Genomic DNA, 18,048 nt, shown 5'->3' with positions numbered 1-18,048 from the left:
CGAGAACGTTTTACACCTCAAGTAAGCTCGCTTGATCGCCACCGACAATTGCTGGCGGCCACCTCCACCCACCTCAGGCCACCACCGCCGATCACCTCCACCCACCTCAGGTCACAACTGCCGGCCATCACACTGGCCGGTGGCCACCGCCGCCACCCTACTGCAACCACTGTCGCCTACTCGCCCGTGGAGGCCACCGTCGCCACCCTCCAGTAATCATCGCAATCGCCAGTCGGGCACCAATCACCATCTTTAGCCATTGGTTGTCGGCCACCAAGCTCCAACTGCTACCACCTACCCTCAGTCGCCATTGCCATCACCACCCTCCCTTGCCGCCAACCACCTTTTTTAAACGTTGCACTATATTCATTTTACTTCAAAAAAAAATCATTCATCTGAATTTACTTTTCATTCATCCAAATAACTCAAAAGTATTTCTTTTATATTGCAGTCTTTTTTACTCTGCATTTCTTTTTTTAGCCAACCAAACACGCCTTTAACGTTGATCAAACTTAAGTCAAATAAACCAATGGCGGGTCCCAAAGTGATCTACGACTATGTTTTACCTATGAAGATGTGGAAGATGATCGCTAGGTTATCATCCAAGCATACTTAAGTAAGTCTACGATACCACAAGGATTATGCCAAATGAGATTTGATTTGGGCCAATGAGATAATTTAAGGTTGTCAAGTGGTATATGTTGGTCAATAAAATGTAATCAATTGGTATGTATAATGGTCAAATAAGTTTGAAAACACTTTATGTATTGTGAGGATTAGTTAGATGCTTAAAATCTATAATAGCCCATAGCATGATTAAATTAAAGTTTGATCAAGGAATGTTGGGATCAATCAAAGTTTATGGGTGACCTAAGGCTAACTTTTTCCCATGATCATGTGTAGAGGTAGGTCATTAGTCCATTAGCTAGGTATGCTTGGCTAAATCCAAGCAACCTTGAGGAGTATATTATTGAAATTTGATTTAGGTCAACAAGACAAGTTAAGATTGATTGGGAGCGGTTTATAATGTTCAACTACAATTGATAATAACTTATGGACATGTGAAGGTTAGCTAGAAGATCCTAAGTGCATCCTTAGAGGATTAGCTTAGGGACAATCTATAATGGTTTAGAGCATGATTAGACTAAGGGTTTGATTGAGGCCACTTTGGGTTGATCAAGGGTGTTGGATAGCTGTATGAAGGTCATCGAATGTTGAATCATCTATATGGTTACCAAAAGTTTTGGATAAGAGATTAGCATATGTTCAAATAAGACTATCAGACTAACAAAGGTTTGGTCAAAATCTGGTCTTCTACACTTATAGAATTAAATTGACTTGGTCAAGGTTTATGCAACAATCATAGAGTATTACGAACCCACAAGAATAAACTAAGGCAACTTTGAATTTGAGCCAACTATCCGGCCAAAGATTGAAATTTAAGTTAAGAGACTTCATGATGCCAAAAGACAAGTCACACAAGTCGAGCACCAAAAGAACAAAAATCTTGTAGAGCATGTTAAAATAAACAAACACCCTACTTAGATCATAGACTAAAAATATCATAAGAAAATCAAGATTAGTTTTAGCTCAACATCCCTATGAAATAAATCATAAAAAACTCATAAGCCAACTAACTATTATTCTTTTTCCCTTTATTATGTATTGTTTACACATATCAAATAGAAAGAGTATTTTGAGAAAGCCACATAAGTAAATAATTCATTCAAGTGCCAAAAACAAAACCAATACATTTTTAAAATAAAAGAATAATAGACAATAACCAAATTATATAAAATATGTCACATACTGAAGGGCTATTAGCAAAAAGAAGCAATATATGACAAATAATATAAGCAATATATGTAAAAAAAAAGTCTATATGACATATAAAATGTCAAAAGTGCTTTCCTTCATAATGATTTGGTAGAAAATATTTACATACTTTAGTCCAAAGATATTTAAAAATTGACAAACAAGAAGGTATGTAAAAAATTTATATTTTCAAACAAGATATTATTACTTTGCACCACCTATAAAGTTTCTTCAAATTTAAATCCCCACAAATATATTATGTATTCTCATAATTCTTTATTGAGATATTATTTAGTATTTTAATGAAAATTACTATAAGCACATGCAAAATTTTAAATTTTAGGTTATATATATATATAACCTAAAATTTTGCATTATAGTAATTTTCCTTGTTTTTACCTATCTCTACATTACTACCTTTAGTCAACTACTTTTAGGGATTTGACTAATTTAATTGGTGAGGTCAAAGATATCAATAATTTAATTGATGGAATTATTATTTTAAATGAGAGGAGACTAAAATGTTTATTTAAAAGAATATAAAATTTATATGATTTCAAGATAATCTAAAGATAAATTAATATATTCTATATAATTAATAAATCTATTTTTGAGCCACCCCCAATCTATTTGACTTGTAGCACATCAATAACCCAATTGTCATTCTCTCTTATCTTTATTATTATTATTTACAAATATTTAGAAAAAAATTATTAATGAAATCCTATATATTATTGGTATTCATATGAAATATATAATTTTTTTAATTTAGTGAAATTAATTAATTTTTATGTGATTAGAAATATAAATAAAATTGATTAAATTATATAAATTTATGTTCTTGTTTGGCGTCTTGATATGAGATTTTTTCTATCCTAACTAGACATAGTACTTTTATATTCACAATTTGAATTGGGACTTCAATAAAATAAGATAAATTTAGGGGAAAATTGTGATGCTTCATTCAAGCTCATATGATAAAAAATAACAACAAATAAGCAAAAATTAACAGAGGATTTACATGTACTTTTATTATTTCTCACATAAAACTTAAAAATTAAGTATCAACAAACGAGAAATTATTCTATGCAGACACCGGAGTCCCGGACGGTTCAGAGACTAACCAGAACACATCATATCACCCGGTACACAGCTATACCGAACATTGGTATCGTGCAAAAAAAAAAAAATAACATGATGCGTTCTGGTTGGTCTCCGGATGTCATCCGGTGTCCGCACAGAATAATTTTTCCTCAACAAACATACAACTTACAACTATGACTTTGTATGCCTTGAACTTTGTCGGTTCCATTGCCACTTTACACATTTCTAGTTTTGTTGAGACCCGCCTTATTAATTCTCAAAATCCTCATTAATTCTCAAAAATCCTCATTGAGACTCACAAGAGTGTTCGCTACGGCATGAAATCTATCTATCATTGCAATAGATGAAACATTAAATTTGTGATGGAGCTCATTAGGGTAAAGCATCTCTCTACCACTTTTGATATTGGTTAAGCAATCTATTATATAAGAAAGTGCTCATTAGGGGGATTAATGGAGCTAGAAAAGTGATATATTATGTAAATATTAAAAATGGGTTATTAAACATAAAATGAGAATGTTTAGAGTGTTTTTTTGAACGAGATATCTACCGCTGCCACTTCAAAAGAAACACTTGACAACGTAACTAATCGCTCGACGGAACCTAGCGATGCCACCCGCCGACATCGGGCCCACACTTACTTTGCCCCACTGAAGAGTCAAGACCGTAGCATAAGAAATTCGAACTTGGAATGAAAGACTCCCAATCGTGCTCGGCCATCAATCACCCTAGGCTTATGTGGGTACGTTTGGAGTGTTAAATACGAATGCAAAATTGAATACAGTAGTTACAGTGCGAGTGAGATCAGATATACCAGAAATGATGTATCAACGGATAAAACGATAAGGACGTGAACAGCATCGTCTCACCAGCAGAGGAAAAAAAATGGAGTTTTGGTAAAAAAAAAGTAGAATTTGGAGCTTGGAGGTTGTAAAGAGTGGATCTTTGTTTTTTTTCTCTTAACTCTATCCCCCGGAATCAATTAGATTCCGATTGGGATCCAACTACCACGGAAGAAAGCATCGGATTTGACTGTGTTCAGAATTCAGCTGCAACGCATTCGACGGATTGCCGATGAGTCGCGGGTTTGAGCTCACTGTTTTTGACTTTTCTGATTAAAGGTGAGCTTTTGGGAGATTTACATGACTTGGATGTTTAGGTTTAGGGCATCTCTTACATCGCTGCTTATTTTAGGGATTCCTTGTGTACCACTTTCAAAAAATGAAATTTTCTTGCTGTTTTGTGGAATAGAGATTAGATTTTTTGGATCTGAGTTTCGTCTATTTTGGTTGAATTTCTTATTTTATGGATCTGTGAGGTTAACATGAGGGCAAATTCTGATTGGCGACCTCGAAGTCTGATTTTCCCATATCTGAACGAGGTTTTGCTTGATTTTCCTACTTGGTTACAGTTCTTCTCAGGTACAAGTATGACTGTTAACTAGAAGCTACTTGAATTTTCTTCCAGTTGAGTAGTCTAGGAGGGTTTTCTCCGCTTTTTTCGGAACGGGAGGGAAGTTTGGAAATATGATCTGCGCTTCACAGAAATTGTGATGATATAGCTTAGAAAACTAGTGCTGTGCTATTGGTTAGTGTAATAATTTTAGCTGCATTATTTAAAGATAAAATCCTTGTAGCAATTTGTGAAATATACCTTGTGCGATATTTGTATAAATGTTAGGGAGCTAAGCTTAGAAACTATATATTGGTATATGCGCTTCTTAACTGGAACTCAACGTGAAGAACATCATCATCTTCATTAGCCTTATCCTTAGGACTATTTGGATTTTGCATTATCAGTTTTTGTCATAAAAAAATGACTAATAAGTCTTGGTGGATGATGAATCCTGTGTGCATGTTATAAAATCATACCATTGAAAGTAAAGTTCGAGTCATTAGGAGTCAATAGGTGGAGATGAATCCTGCAATGAAAGATATCAGATATTTCTGCTAATCCTTCTCTTTCTCTCTTCTTTTCCGCCTAGCTATCTGCCTAATCTAGGGCATCAAAAAAGCTGCCTCCTTATCCAATGTTGGGCATTGCTTTCTCCTGCCTCTGTTGTAGCCTCATGGCATGCGAAAGCTTCTATAGCGGCTAGTTAGTTGTACTCTTGTTTACTCCTGCAGTTTTCAACAACAATGAAGTCCAAATTTGCTATTTTAGCCTATTATGGATGCTGGATAGAAAACATCCTTTGCTGGATTTTGTTGTAGTCAACAAATTTAGATGTGAAATCCAGTGACAACATATGATGATTGCTACCTTCAACAAATCTAAGGTAGGGACAACATCATGCTTGTTGTTTTTTTGAAGTAAAAATCAATAGATAAAACTTTTATTCTTTCAAGTAATACATAGGAAACATATTTTTTTGTCGTATTTAAAATTCCTATTGATTTTAGAAGTTTTCCATACACTCAATTTCGGATCATAATTTGGCATCAAAGCGCTAGTTCCTACCTATTGGGGAAAAAAATTATGGCAAAATTAAGGCCGGGATTTTTTTTGTTTTACTAAACTTTTTAATATTATTTTAAAGACAAAAAAGATGCTAGATGAGTGAAGGAGTGTGTTTGTTCTTATTTTTTGGAATAAAAGTGATTCATAAGAGCATATAAATTATAGATGAATTAAATTAATGTCATACATTAATTTATGAGACAGAGTAATTGAGCATCAATGACGACGAAATACTAATGTTTCTCAAAATTAACTCGGATTTATGCTAGGTAGGTCTACTATAGAAGCTATACATTTATTGAGAGGTTTGATGGAGAAGTATAGAGAGAATAAGTAGGGATCTATATATATTATTTATTGATTTAGAGAAAGCATATGATAAAGTTACAAGAGAAGTGCTTTGGAGAGTTGTAGAAAAAAAAGTTAATAATTCTTATATTCAAGTCATTAAGGATATGTATGCAGGAGCTGTTACTTATGTTCAGACACAAGGTGGTTTGACCAAGTATTTTCCTATTTCAGTTGGATTACATCAAAGATCAGCTTTAAGCTCATATCTTTTTGCTTTATTCATTGATGCTTTACTAGACATTTGTAAGAGGATGTACCCTAGTGTATGATTTTTGCTAATGATATTCTTCTTATTGATAAGACTAGAGAGGGAGTTGAAGGAAAACATGAATCATAAAGGTCAACCTTATAGTGTAAAGATTTTCGTTTGATAATATCTATAACTGTATACATGGAGTATAATTTTAATATTAATAGATCTTATGTGGGGATTGTAACTTTGGACGATCAATTCATTAAAAATAGTACACATTTTAGATATCTTGGGTCTATTGTTCAAATTTATGGTGAAATAGATGGGGATATTATTTGTAGAATTCAAATTTGATGGTTGAAGTGGAGGTATGCATCGAATTCAAATTCTATGAGATAATGGTTAGACCTGCAATGCTTTATGGGTAGAATATGGACCATTAAAAGAGAAGCATAATAGTTGTGTTTCATAGATGAGGATGCTAGGTGGATGTGGCTTTACTCTTGGAGACAAAATGCGAAAGGAGTATATATGTGAAAGGATTAGAGTAGCTCCAGTGACAGATAAGATTAGAGAGAGTCACCTTAGATGGTTTGGTCAAATAAATCGTTGGTCTTCTGATGACTAAGTTAGGAGAGTAGATATATTATTACAATTGAAAGAAAAAGGATTCATGTAGCCAACTACACATAGTGGGATAAAGACTTGATGATGATGATGTTGTTGTATTTATAGTTGGTTATATCAAATCAATATATTTTTAAAATTATTTTAACATATAAATATTGGTAAAGATAACGTTTTATAATTGAAAGAACATTGGATTCCTTACAGGATGCCATTTTGTTGTGGTGCCCTCTTTTATAAATCGAGACAAAAACTGTCATGTTGTGATGCTACAAGATCAAATTTGGAAGAATTGCAATATTTTTAATGGCTTTAATAGTCAACAAGAGCTTCTATGAATTCATCAATATAAATTACTCTAGTGGAAGCATCTAAAATTATATAAATCATAATATTTCACTATATTCATTCTCCCAAAATCATATACAATAGTTAGAAGATCAGTAAAATCAATAATCTATACATAGCTCATGCTACAAAAGAAAAATCTGAGGATCTTTGACAATCTCACTCCACTTGGTCTTAAACATTTTAAAATCCACACGCCGCTAGGCAATGATTGCCAGTGATTGAGGCAATCATTGCGATTTCACTAAACCACGTCAGCGTGGTTTTTTGGCCGTCCGATTTGCGCTGTTTTGAACGGACGGTCGTGATGAAGTTGGACGATGCACAGATCCGCGGGATCTACACAGTAGTTGGACGAATCCGCTGTTAGGCCAAATTTGGGTCGTTGATCACAAGATCGACGGTCCAGAATGCAGCTTGTGAAACCTCAGCCAAACTGAAACCCTAGAATGGTATTTTGGTGATTTATCTCTATCTACTCAACCAAATCTAATGAAATTTTAAACATAGGCTCTATACATGAAGAGCATTCATGTGGTGGTATTTGTTTGGCTTAAAAGCAACTTTTTAGAAAGCTATTTTACCCTATGTGTAGTGACCAATTCTAAGGTTTTTGAGAGATCTATCTGTTGGATTTTCACGTTCTTAGGCTTGTTGCACTTGTAGATTGTCCACACACAATTTCCTAGTTGAACACGAGCTTTGAAATGCCTTGGATCAATCTGAAATCGTCTAGGGACATTTTTGGCTTCGGTTGGATTGAAGATCGCCGCTGGCGAGGTCTTGGCGGCGGGATTTTCTTGTAAAAGGTGGAGGGAGGTCGTGGGGGTGCTCACACAAAATTTCAGAGCCTAAGGAGGTCTAGGAAGAAAGCAAGAGCAAAAAGTCCTCTTTTTGGAACCCTAAAAAGGGTATTTAAAGGCTAGGTCTTGAAATCAACGGCCAAGATTGCATCCAAAGCGTATTAGGAGGGAAACCAAAGCTTTGGCCGTGGTTTTTGAATTAGAGACCATTAATAGGGCTTTAAATGCATTGAATGGGCTCTAATTGTGCTTAAATAGGTCGAATTAACCTATTAAGACTTGGGTTGACCAAGTCAAATGTTGACTTGGTCAACCTAGTCAATTAAGCCCAATGGGGTGGGGGTTTGAGTCCAAGAAAAGGGTATGAAATTGATTTGAAATCCAATTGGGCTCAAATAGGCTAAAGGGGGCAATTTGGGTCAACCCTGGTTGACCTGGTCAACCAGGTCGACCCAGGGCCTGGGTCTGGGCTCAGTAGACTCAATTTGACCCAAGGAACAGAGTGGGAGAGGTCTTGGGTCTTGGCTTGGTCAAATTGACCAAGTCAAACTCTCCAGACCTAGTGATTTGACAAAATCAAGGTCAACACCTTGCTTTCATAAAATGCATTTTAATGTATGAAATGCTCAATTCTATAAAATGAAAGAAAATCTATATATACAAATCTATACCTTTCAAGCTTTCGTTACTGTACGTCAAAGTTAAGGCCACAACACCGCGTACCTGCTCTTCCGACCTAACCGATGCCTAAACATTTCCTGCACTCACAGCTTCGGCTTCGTTTCTTTCCCTGCGTCGTCTCCTTCCGACTTCGTCTCCTACACTCATGGCTTCGTCTCTTTCCCTCACAGCTTCGTCTCTTTCCCTCACGGCTTCGCCTCTAGTTCGCCGTTCAATTCTCACAGGAAGCCCTAATCCTATACACAAATAAACGAACACGAATCGGCTGCGTCGTATTTACATATATACTGAAGAAAAAATTTCGAAGTGGTGCCTCATACTGCCTCGAGGCTTTACGCTCTATTGCGTACGCCTCATGCGAAAAAATCATAGGCTGGATGGTTCGAGGCGTAAGCCCCGATACGCATGACTTCCGCCTCGACTTGAGGCGCGACTCAATGCGGATGCCTCGTCTGCTTTTTTAATGGTTGGGCGCAATAGTTATTTATTGTGACATTAGCAATAATAAACGGGTGGTGCTATTATAAGGTCTGTGGCTGCGTAGAGAAGTTGCACCACATGTAGGTGTAGCTCCTTAACTCATTGGTAAATTGCCCGTTCTCATTAAATTGACCATCATTTAACTTTTTGTCATATATATAGATAGTGATAGTGAAAGGTCTTATTTGATATCGTATCGGTAAAACTTTTCATAGATTTAGGGAGCCTACTCCTGAAGAAGAGTGTGGAATGCTTTACTAACACTCTAGAGTTAAAGGTGAAGTTGAATGAGGTATATCATTGTTGTATGCATCAGTAGACGTCAAAGCGAGATGAGTTACTACTATGGAGATTGCATGGAGAGGCTATGACATCACACAGTGATGAGGCGAGAGAGTTTCTAACTAGCAATAATTGGAAACTTATTGAAGAAAAATTTATGGAGTTGGGCCTTCATCTTGTTGGTCATCAAGTCCTCCGAATGAGGTACCATGAGCTTCTCCTTGAAAAGTTAAATCTTCAAGTACGAAGGTTAAGGTAGATGATGTTATACTTTATGATAATTGAGACTCAACGGAAGATGATTTTATATTAGATGTCTACAAAAAACTTAGTGCTCCATTGTCAAGAATAGGTAAGGTGAAGTTTCTGAGTGAAGCTGATTGACATGAATTGCAACCTCAGTTCGAATTTTACATTGGTTGTTGTACCACTCAATCACAGCTTCAATGAAGGTTGAATATGCTACTCAGTCGAAGATTGGGTAACTTTGAAATGCAATAGTTGCTAATCGATTCAAAGTTAAAATTTATCCATTTTAATATTTAGTTATTGTATTTTCAGAAATATTTTCAATGGTGTTGTCCTTATTAAATTAAAATGTAAATATGCCTTATTATATTTGTTTAGCTATTTTAATTTAACCAATGTGATTATTTATAGTCTAAAAATTTTTTATTAGTTTAATTACACGTGATCTTTAGATGCTTAAAAAATTAAATATTAAAGACACGGTAAGAAATATTCAATTTATAATATATAAATGAAGTATATGCAGGCCATTGTGGTACTGGTTGTTGACACCTTCATTGAATGCCTGTTGTGTAGAATGACTAAAAAAGTCATGTGATATACAGAGAGCTGATTGAGGCAATCAGACCCAAAAGGGCCAATATTATCGGATGCTTACATTTGCTCCAGGTTTGATCATGTGAGCACATTCACGCAGGTTGGCCATATGAGGAGAGTTGACCATGGATTTTGATGTATAAATGATACTTATCTAAGATATTATTTCTTTTCCTGTTAGGAAACTCTGGAAATCGTATCGAACAGTATCTACTTTTCAAATTAAGCAACTGGTAATAAGTTCTTTAATGAGGAAGATCAGCCATTTCTGTCTTACTTGGTAGGAAAGGGATAATGACAAGACATACAGTGTCAATTCTTAGACTAGGGCCTAAATTTGTGTTTTAACTCAAGATATGTCACATATGACTGAGCACTCCCTTCCTAATATTTTTTAATCACCATTCTTTCCTGATTTATGAATCCATCTATTAGCTCCTATTTTCCTGTATCTTGAACAAAATATCCTCAGAAGAGAGAGTTTCTGTTTAGAGAGCGTTTAGTTGTAATGCACACTTGTTAGAAATACTTTTTTGCTAAATTAGCTTTCAGGAGCACTGTTCCTTTTTGCTGTTTAGAGAGCCTTTAGCTGTAATGCAAACTTGTTAGAAAGTTAAAATGCCACTTTTCTTTGAAATCTATGGCTGTTTTTTTGTCAAGTGAATAAAGCTTGCTTAATATATTTTATTTGTTTGGGATAGATGAACATTATTTCATGAATGATTTTGGAGAATGAGGATATAATGGCAGCGGCGGAAGCTAGGACTGCTTGGCAGCGAGCTGCAAATCGTTGCTTAGTACAAGAAGATGCTAAAAGAGCTCCAAAATTAGCCTGCTGCCCATCATCGTCTGTTCCGCAGAACGACTCGAACAATACGGATGCAACGAATGGACAGGATCAATGTGCATCCAGCTTTATGCCCTTAAGTTGGAACTTCATGAATTCTAATCTTCCATCTGACACAAAATGGTGGCTTCAAATGCAGCCTAACTTTGGTTACAAGAAGGATTTCATGTATGAACAACTGAAAGGCTTATCAGATGAGCATTTAGAGGCAGAAGAAACAGTAAACCAAGCTTCTTTTACTGATGAGGAAAAGCATGATGGATACATAGATGGTGGGAATAAGGATAGTCCTATGGAGTCTTCCTGTGTGGTGTCAGCAATTTCAGTGAACCATGATTCTGAAAGTAGGATTCAGGAGATAAAGGAATTAAATAGTACTTTCTCACAGAAGACACTTAAGCATACGGTGGACACCAGGGACTGTTATTTCCAGAAAGAGCTTTTAGACATGAAACCAATTGATCACTTATCATCCAAAAAGACAGAGATGGCTAATTTGGACTTGGGAACACCATGGGAAAGAAGTAATAAGTGTGAACCCTGGTGGCGTGTTTCAGATAAAGAAGAATTGGCTTCCTTTGTCGCACAGAAGTCACTAGAGAATATTGAGAATTGTGATCTCCCCAGACCTGCCCATATATGTAGGAATCCATTTGCTTGTCTTGAGAGTTGGGAGGGTAACAAAATTTTGTCTAAATCGCTTGGTTGCAATTTAAATGCTGGCATGTGCTTACCAGTTGATTATCCTGAGCAAAGTTCTGCAGTTATGGACATGGATGGAAATTATTTACACTCAAATCAACCACATCGACCTGTTGCAAGTGAAAAATGGGACAGGTATTTATTTTACTTTGTTTCATTGTAATAGAAGTAATTTTGTTGGACACTCATTTCCATAATTGTGGTTATGGCATTTCTTTCCTATCATTATTGAGGTTGATTTATATGGATATCTCCATTATAGAGCCTATCATGTTTACAAGCATACTTGTGCAAAAATCACACAGGCTCTCGGAATGTGAACATGTATATATTTTTCAAATTGGCTTCATCATACTTGTATATTCTTGTAAATGCATAAATGCAATTTTATCATTTAAGCTTTCAGTAGTAACGTTGATTAAGTTATTAAGTTATTAAAATTTAAACATTCCAATCTTTGTTAATATGTTGCAGTTATGGAAAATCTTACTGTTTTTTATTTGACCTACCATACATTGTAGTTCTAATTTTGTCTCGTTAACAACAATGTATTTACTCCATAGGTATTAAAAAAATATATGGACCACTTTATTGATAAACAGCAATTAGAAGCCTAGTTCTTTTTATATTTGAAAGTTTGTCCCTGAAGTGTTTCAAGTGTACCAAGCACTTCTCTATTCGTAAATGACATGCGGTGCTGAAGTTCCCAGCATGAATTAGCCATCTTATTTTTAGTTGGCACATGCAGAAATTATAATTTCTTTTTCCTTGACATATTTGTCTACGTTATTTTTGTTTTCAAAATAAATTTGACTTATATGCTGAGCAGGTTCAATCTGTGGCTTTTGAAGTTAACAATGTAATGTTCATGATGGTTTGCATACATATTTTACTTCCTTTTAAGTTATCATCATTAGCAATCATTCATCTAACAAATCTATTCCTTGAGTTCATGTGTCCCATGTTTTACTCCCATACTCATCTAGAATCTTTTATTAAGTCCATTAAAGAGGCATTAATTTTCTTCATAAAATATCGGCCTTCCGATGACCCGGTTAGGAGAGTAGATCGATGTATTGTATTTGGCTTTCTGTTAAGAAAGGTAAAGGTGGACTTAAAAAGACTTGACTAGAAAATATTAAAATGATTTTTTTTTTAAATTAAATTTAAATGAAATTTTGATTCTTTACAGGATACAATAGAGAAAAATGATTCATATAGCCGACCCCACGTAGTGGGATAAAGACTTGAAGTTGTTATTGTTGTTGTTGCTGCATCTAATAGGCGAAACATGAATTGGTCGATTGACAGGATGTGTCCTTATTTAGGATGTTCCTATGCTATCTTATACACATGGCTTCTCCTTCCTTCTTTGGAAAGTAGCGTTGTTCTCTTTTCATGCTCATATTACACTTTCGCATAATGATTGGATTGCTTTCTTCTCTTTTAGTGCAATAGTTATAATCTGCATACCCAAAAGGTCCTACAAATTATTCTTTGTTTAACAAATAATATAGTTCAATGCAAGAAGAAAGAGTCCTAATATGCTTTCGTCTGAGCTTATATTGGGTTTTAGAAATGCAACAACAACAACATCAAGCCTTTGTCCCACTATGTGGGGACGGCTACATGAATCCTTTTTCTCCATTGTATCTTATTAAAAGTCAAATTCTCATTTAAATCTAATAAAGAAAGATAATTTCTAATATTTTCTAACCAAGTCTTTTTAGGTCTACCTCTACCTTTCTTAACATAAGTCAAATCTAATATCTCTACTTTCCTAACCGGGTCACCTGAAGGCCGCCATTTTATGTGACCAAACATTCTAAGTCTCTATCTAATCTTATCTTCCACTGGCGCTACTCCAACCTTTTCACGTATATGCTCATTTTGTGTCATATTTCTAAGGGTAAAGCCACTCATCCACCTGAGCATCCTCATCTCTGCAACACTTAACTTAGTATTATGCTTTTCTTTTAATGACCAACATTCAACACCATATAGCATTGCAGGTCTCACTACCATCTTATAGAATTTTTCCTTAAGTTTGAGGGAGACTTTTCTATCACACAACAAGCCTGATACATTCCTCTACGTCAAACATTCAACTTGATTTCTGTTGATAATATCCCCATCTATTTCACCATCACTCTGAACTATAGATCCAAGATATCTAAAACGTGTATTCTTATTAAAGGCTTGATCGCCCAAAGTTACAATCCTTTCACTAGGTCTATTACTATTAAAATTACACTACATATATTTAGTTTTAGATCTATTTAAGCGAAAGCCTTTAGACACTAAGGTTGACCTCCATAATTCAAGTTTACCTTCAACTCCCTTTCTAGTCTTATCAACAAAAAGAATATCATCAGCAAAAAGCATACACCAAGATAAATCCTCTTGCAAATGTCTAGTGAGAACATCCATGACTAAAGCAAAAAAAATATGGGCTTAAGGCTGATCCTTGATATAATCCAACGAAAATAGGAAAATACTTGGTCAAACCACCTTGTGTTTGAACACAAGTAATTGCTCCTGCATATATATCTTTAATGATTTGAATATAAGCGTTATTAACTCATTTCTTTTTAAGAACTCTCCATAGCACTTTTCTTGGAACTTTATCATATGATTTCTATAAATCAATAAATATCATATATAGATCCTTCTTATTCTCTCTATATTTCTCCATCAAACATCTCAATAAATGTATGGCTTCTATCGTAGACCCTTCCTGACATGAATCCAATTTGATTTTGAGAAACATTCAATTTGGGTTTTAGCATTGAATAGAAAAAAATCTCAAACAGATCTTGAGTCATAGAATGGAAAAAAAAATGTTATTAAATAGGTTGCTTTGCTCGATTCTAAAATTTAGGGACTTGAAAGAAAAAAAAATTTGACGAATGGTAAAATAAATGTAATTTAAATTATATTGATGGTAACATAATCTAAAAATAAGAATGAAAATGTTTTGATAAAAAATATTAATATTTTGACAAAATAGCTTGAGGACATTTAATTTGAAGGATGTAATTGTGAAAATTCAAATATTTCATTACAATTTCTTAGGTTTCAGCAGTTTATTTTGGACTTCTGGATATGATTGCTTGTGGAAATACGTTTTGAGATTTCTATTTGGATATTTAAAATACAGATCATAGTATTTATTATGGAATTGTATATTTAATTCATGCCAAGGAGATTTAGGCTTCATTTGGGACGATTTCTTACTTTTTCAAATGACGACTTCTTACTGTTTTATAAAGTAACCTTTTAATACAAAAATTTCTTAAACTAAAATATTTTGTACAAAAAAATTGTTTCAGATAGCAGTAAGATAGCCGTCCCAAACAAAACCTTAAAGTTAATGATCCTTGATCTCTAGAAGGATTTTGTATAGGTAGAAAATTAAACCGAAGGAATTGCTATGAAAAAATGACCTAAAATGGAGTGCTTCATCTATGGTCATCGTAGAAACGATCAAATATGATCTGAATAGTTCTTCTCAGATTGCTCTAGTACGAAGAATCGAGGGGGTGCTGCTAGGCTGCCAAAGAAAATGTAACATGAACATGATAGAAGAGTTCACTCCGCCGCATTAGATCCTAAGATCTACCATGACCCACTATCATTTAAAAATTAAGCACATCATGGAAACTTTCTGTTTCTTACTGTTTGATAAAATAACATACATAATCGACAAAATAAAGTAATTGTTTTGTTTGAAGCTAAATCACAATAAATATGTGTGTAGTATGATGTTCTTAAATTAGATTTCAATCTTGCAAGTTAAATATAGACTATTTATATTAACTACTTGTATACTAGAATGGAACTTTTCAATCTTTTGACTCAGTTTAGTAATTAGTTTCTGTGATCGTCTCCATCTGGATTATTTTGTTCTTTTATAAACGGTCCAAAATATGCTATGAAGTGAAATCTATAATTGTGTTGAATATCTTCAATGAAGTTGTTTGTTTCTATTATAAAAAAAGAACAACAGTCGGTTCTCTTACATAATTTTCTTCCAATTCTTATATCCTTGGCAAATTTTCCTAGCTTCCATTGCTCATTCTCTTCCCATTAATCATTCTTACAACTAAATCATGTGCAGGGAAGCCAGGAGTTCCAATATTGCAGCTGCCATTGCATCAGAAAGCAAGCTAGACTCAGGGAGTGATCCAAGCAGGGCTAAGCTGCTGGAAGCCCTCTGTCTTTCGCAAACTCGAGCGCGGAAAGCCGAACTAGCTGCACAAAAAGCTTATGATGAGAAAGAGCACATTGTGAAGCTCTTCCTCAAACAAGCATCACATCTCTTTGCATACAAGCAATGGATTCAAATGTTACAGTTAGAGAGCCTCTTCCTCCAGCTGAGAATCAAAGACCATCAGATAACTTCTGTCCTTCCCATCCTTCCATGGATGCCATTAAGGAACAAGCCAGTTACTAAAGACAGATGTGATGCAAGAAGAAGAGGAAAGAAGCAGAAGAAATGCAGATTATGTAAATATGCTTTACTGTTTGCTGTTGGATTAGGCCTTGCAGGTGCTGGTTTATTCTTAGGGTGCTGCTTTGGCTTGTTCTCACCAAACTTCTAGGAGGAGACTACTTCCCTTATTGTATGTGAAATCTTATTTGGAATATTTCAGCTGTAAGGTTGGATTCAAAAGTCCATAATGAGAAGATCGAGTACAGGTAATTGATTGGTTGGTTGATTTTCTCATAGTACTTGTGAGTTGGTTTTTACAGTAGATGTCTATGGAGGTTGTATTTTCTAAGGATTTAAAATTCATGCATGCTCTAAATGTATATTGATGTACATATTATTATTATTATAGCCAATCATGAAGGTATTGTTTGCTGCATTGTTATAAGTTATATTATGACTATGACTTTGTTTGGGACGGCTTTCTTACTGTTTCTTAAAATAGTTTTTTAATACAAAAATTTTAATTTTTTTACTTAAAGTTATTTTAAGAAGCAGTAAGAAAGTTGCCCCAAACAAAGCTCATATACTTAGGTTTCGTTTGGGACTGTTTTCTTACTGCTTCTTAAAGCATCTTTCTAATTAAAAATTTTTAATTTTTATACTTTAAAGCTATTTTAAAAGGAGTTAATAATGCTTATATTCAAATAATTAAAGATATGTATGCAGGAGCTATTACTTGTGTTCAAACACAAGGTGGTTTGACCAAGTATTTTCCTATTCAGTTGGATTACATCAAGGATCAGCCTTAAGTCCATATCTTTTTGCTTTAGTCATGGACATCCTCACTAGATATTTGCAAGAGGATGTACCTTAGTGCATGTTTTTTGCTGATGATATTCTTCTTGTTGATAAGACTAGAGAGGGAGTTGAAGGTAAACTTGAATTATGGAGGTCAACTTTAGAGTTTAAAGGTTTTCGCTTGAGTAGATCTAAAACTGAATATATGGAGTGTAATTTTAGTGGAAATAGACCTAGTGAGGGGATTGTGACTTTGGGTGATCAAGTCATTAATAAGAGTACATGTTTTAGATATCTTGGATTTATTGTTCAGAGTGATGGTGAAATTGATGGGGATATTATCAATAGAATTCAAGTTGGATGGTTGAAATGGAGGAATGCATCGGGCTTATTGTGCGATAGAAAAGTCCCCCTCAAACTTAAGAGAAAATCCTATAAGATGGTGGTGAGACCTGCAATGCTTTATGGTGCCGAATGTTGGCCTTTAAAAGAGAAGCATAATACTAAGTGTGGCAGAGATGAGGATGCTCAGGTGGATGAGTGGCTTTACCCTTAGAGATAGGATACGAAATGAGAATATACGTGAAAAGGTTGGAGTAGCTCCAATAGAAGATAAGATTACTTCAGTCTTCACATTCTGAAGTGGCAATTCATGCCTTGGTAATTGAGTTGGTTTGATAGTATGGTTTGTTGTATATAAAAATTAGGGGCTTTTACATAAATGTCACAAAAATTTTATAAATGTATATATAATATTTAAAATTATTGATTTATATAATGCACAATATTTGAAACATATAAAAAATATAATTAATATTAATTTATTTAAAAATATAAAATGGCATTTAAATAAATATAAGATTTTAGATATTGTATACATAAATATATGAAAATTTTGTGATATGTATGTAAATCAGTAAATCTTTTAAAAATTATGTGATTTTTTTTTTGTATTATGAATGTTATTTGAAATAGGATTTTATTTTTTCAGGTTTTATTGATGCAATTTTTTTTTAATGAAAAAAAGATTATAAAGAAGAGTTTTGCATCTTAAGGTGATATTTGTCTCCTAGGATTAAGCTCAAAATTGCTCTAAAATTAATGGATAGTGCTACACTAAGTAGGGCTATAAAGTAAAAATAGAAAAGAAATAGGCTTTTTTGTGTAAAATATAGTAACATTAATGTTGTTGAAAATGTATATTTCTTGCTTTGATCAATCATCTAAATGTTCTAATTGGATTGAAAGGTATAATAGATGATATGCCGATCACTTA

The 18,048-nt window shown here is 34.3% G+C and overlaps 1 protein-coding gene across 1 annotated transcript; it reads left to right on the top strand.

Moving 5' to 3' along the window:
- Positions 1–3,711: 3,711 nt before the first annotated feature.
- On the top strand, positions 3,712–16,423 carry LOC110104219. The gene is made up of 3 exons (XM_020833228.2): positions 3,712–4,040; positions 10,692–11,674; positions 15,660–16,423. The coding sequence occupies exons 2-3, from the start codon at positions 10,710–10,712 to the stop codon at positions 16,141–16,143; spliced, it is 1,449 nt and encodes a 482-aa protein (XP_020688887.1). The 5' UTR covers positions 3,712–4,040; positions 10,692–10,709; the 3' UTR covers positions 16,144–16,423.
- Positions 16,424–18,048: the final 1,625 nt, after the last annotated feature.

Source organism: Dendrobium catenatum, unplaced genomic scaffold, assembly GCF_001605985.2.
Source record: "Dendrobium catenatum unplaced genomic scaffold, ASM160598v2 fragScaff_scaffold_231, whole genome shotgun sequence".
Taxonomy (NCBI): domain Eukaryota; kingdom Viridiplantae; phylum Streptophyta; class Magnoliopsida; order Asparagales; family Orchidaceae; genus Dendrobium; species Dendrobium catenatum.
This window is presented reverse-complemented; position numbering and strand designations above follow the sequence as displayed.

Excerpts from the sequence above, each read along its gene's own strand:
- LOC110104219 (XM_020833228.2), top strand. The coding sequence starts at position 10,710 with ATGATTTTGGAGAATGAGGATATAATGGCAGCGGCGGAAGCTAGGACT. Across the intron at positions 11,675-15,659 it reads GCAAGTGAAAAATGGGACAG|GGAAGCCAGGAGTTCCAATA; the intron begins GTATTTATTTTA and ends AATCATGTGCAG.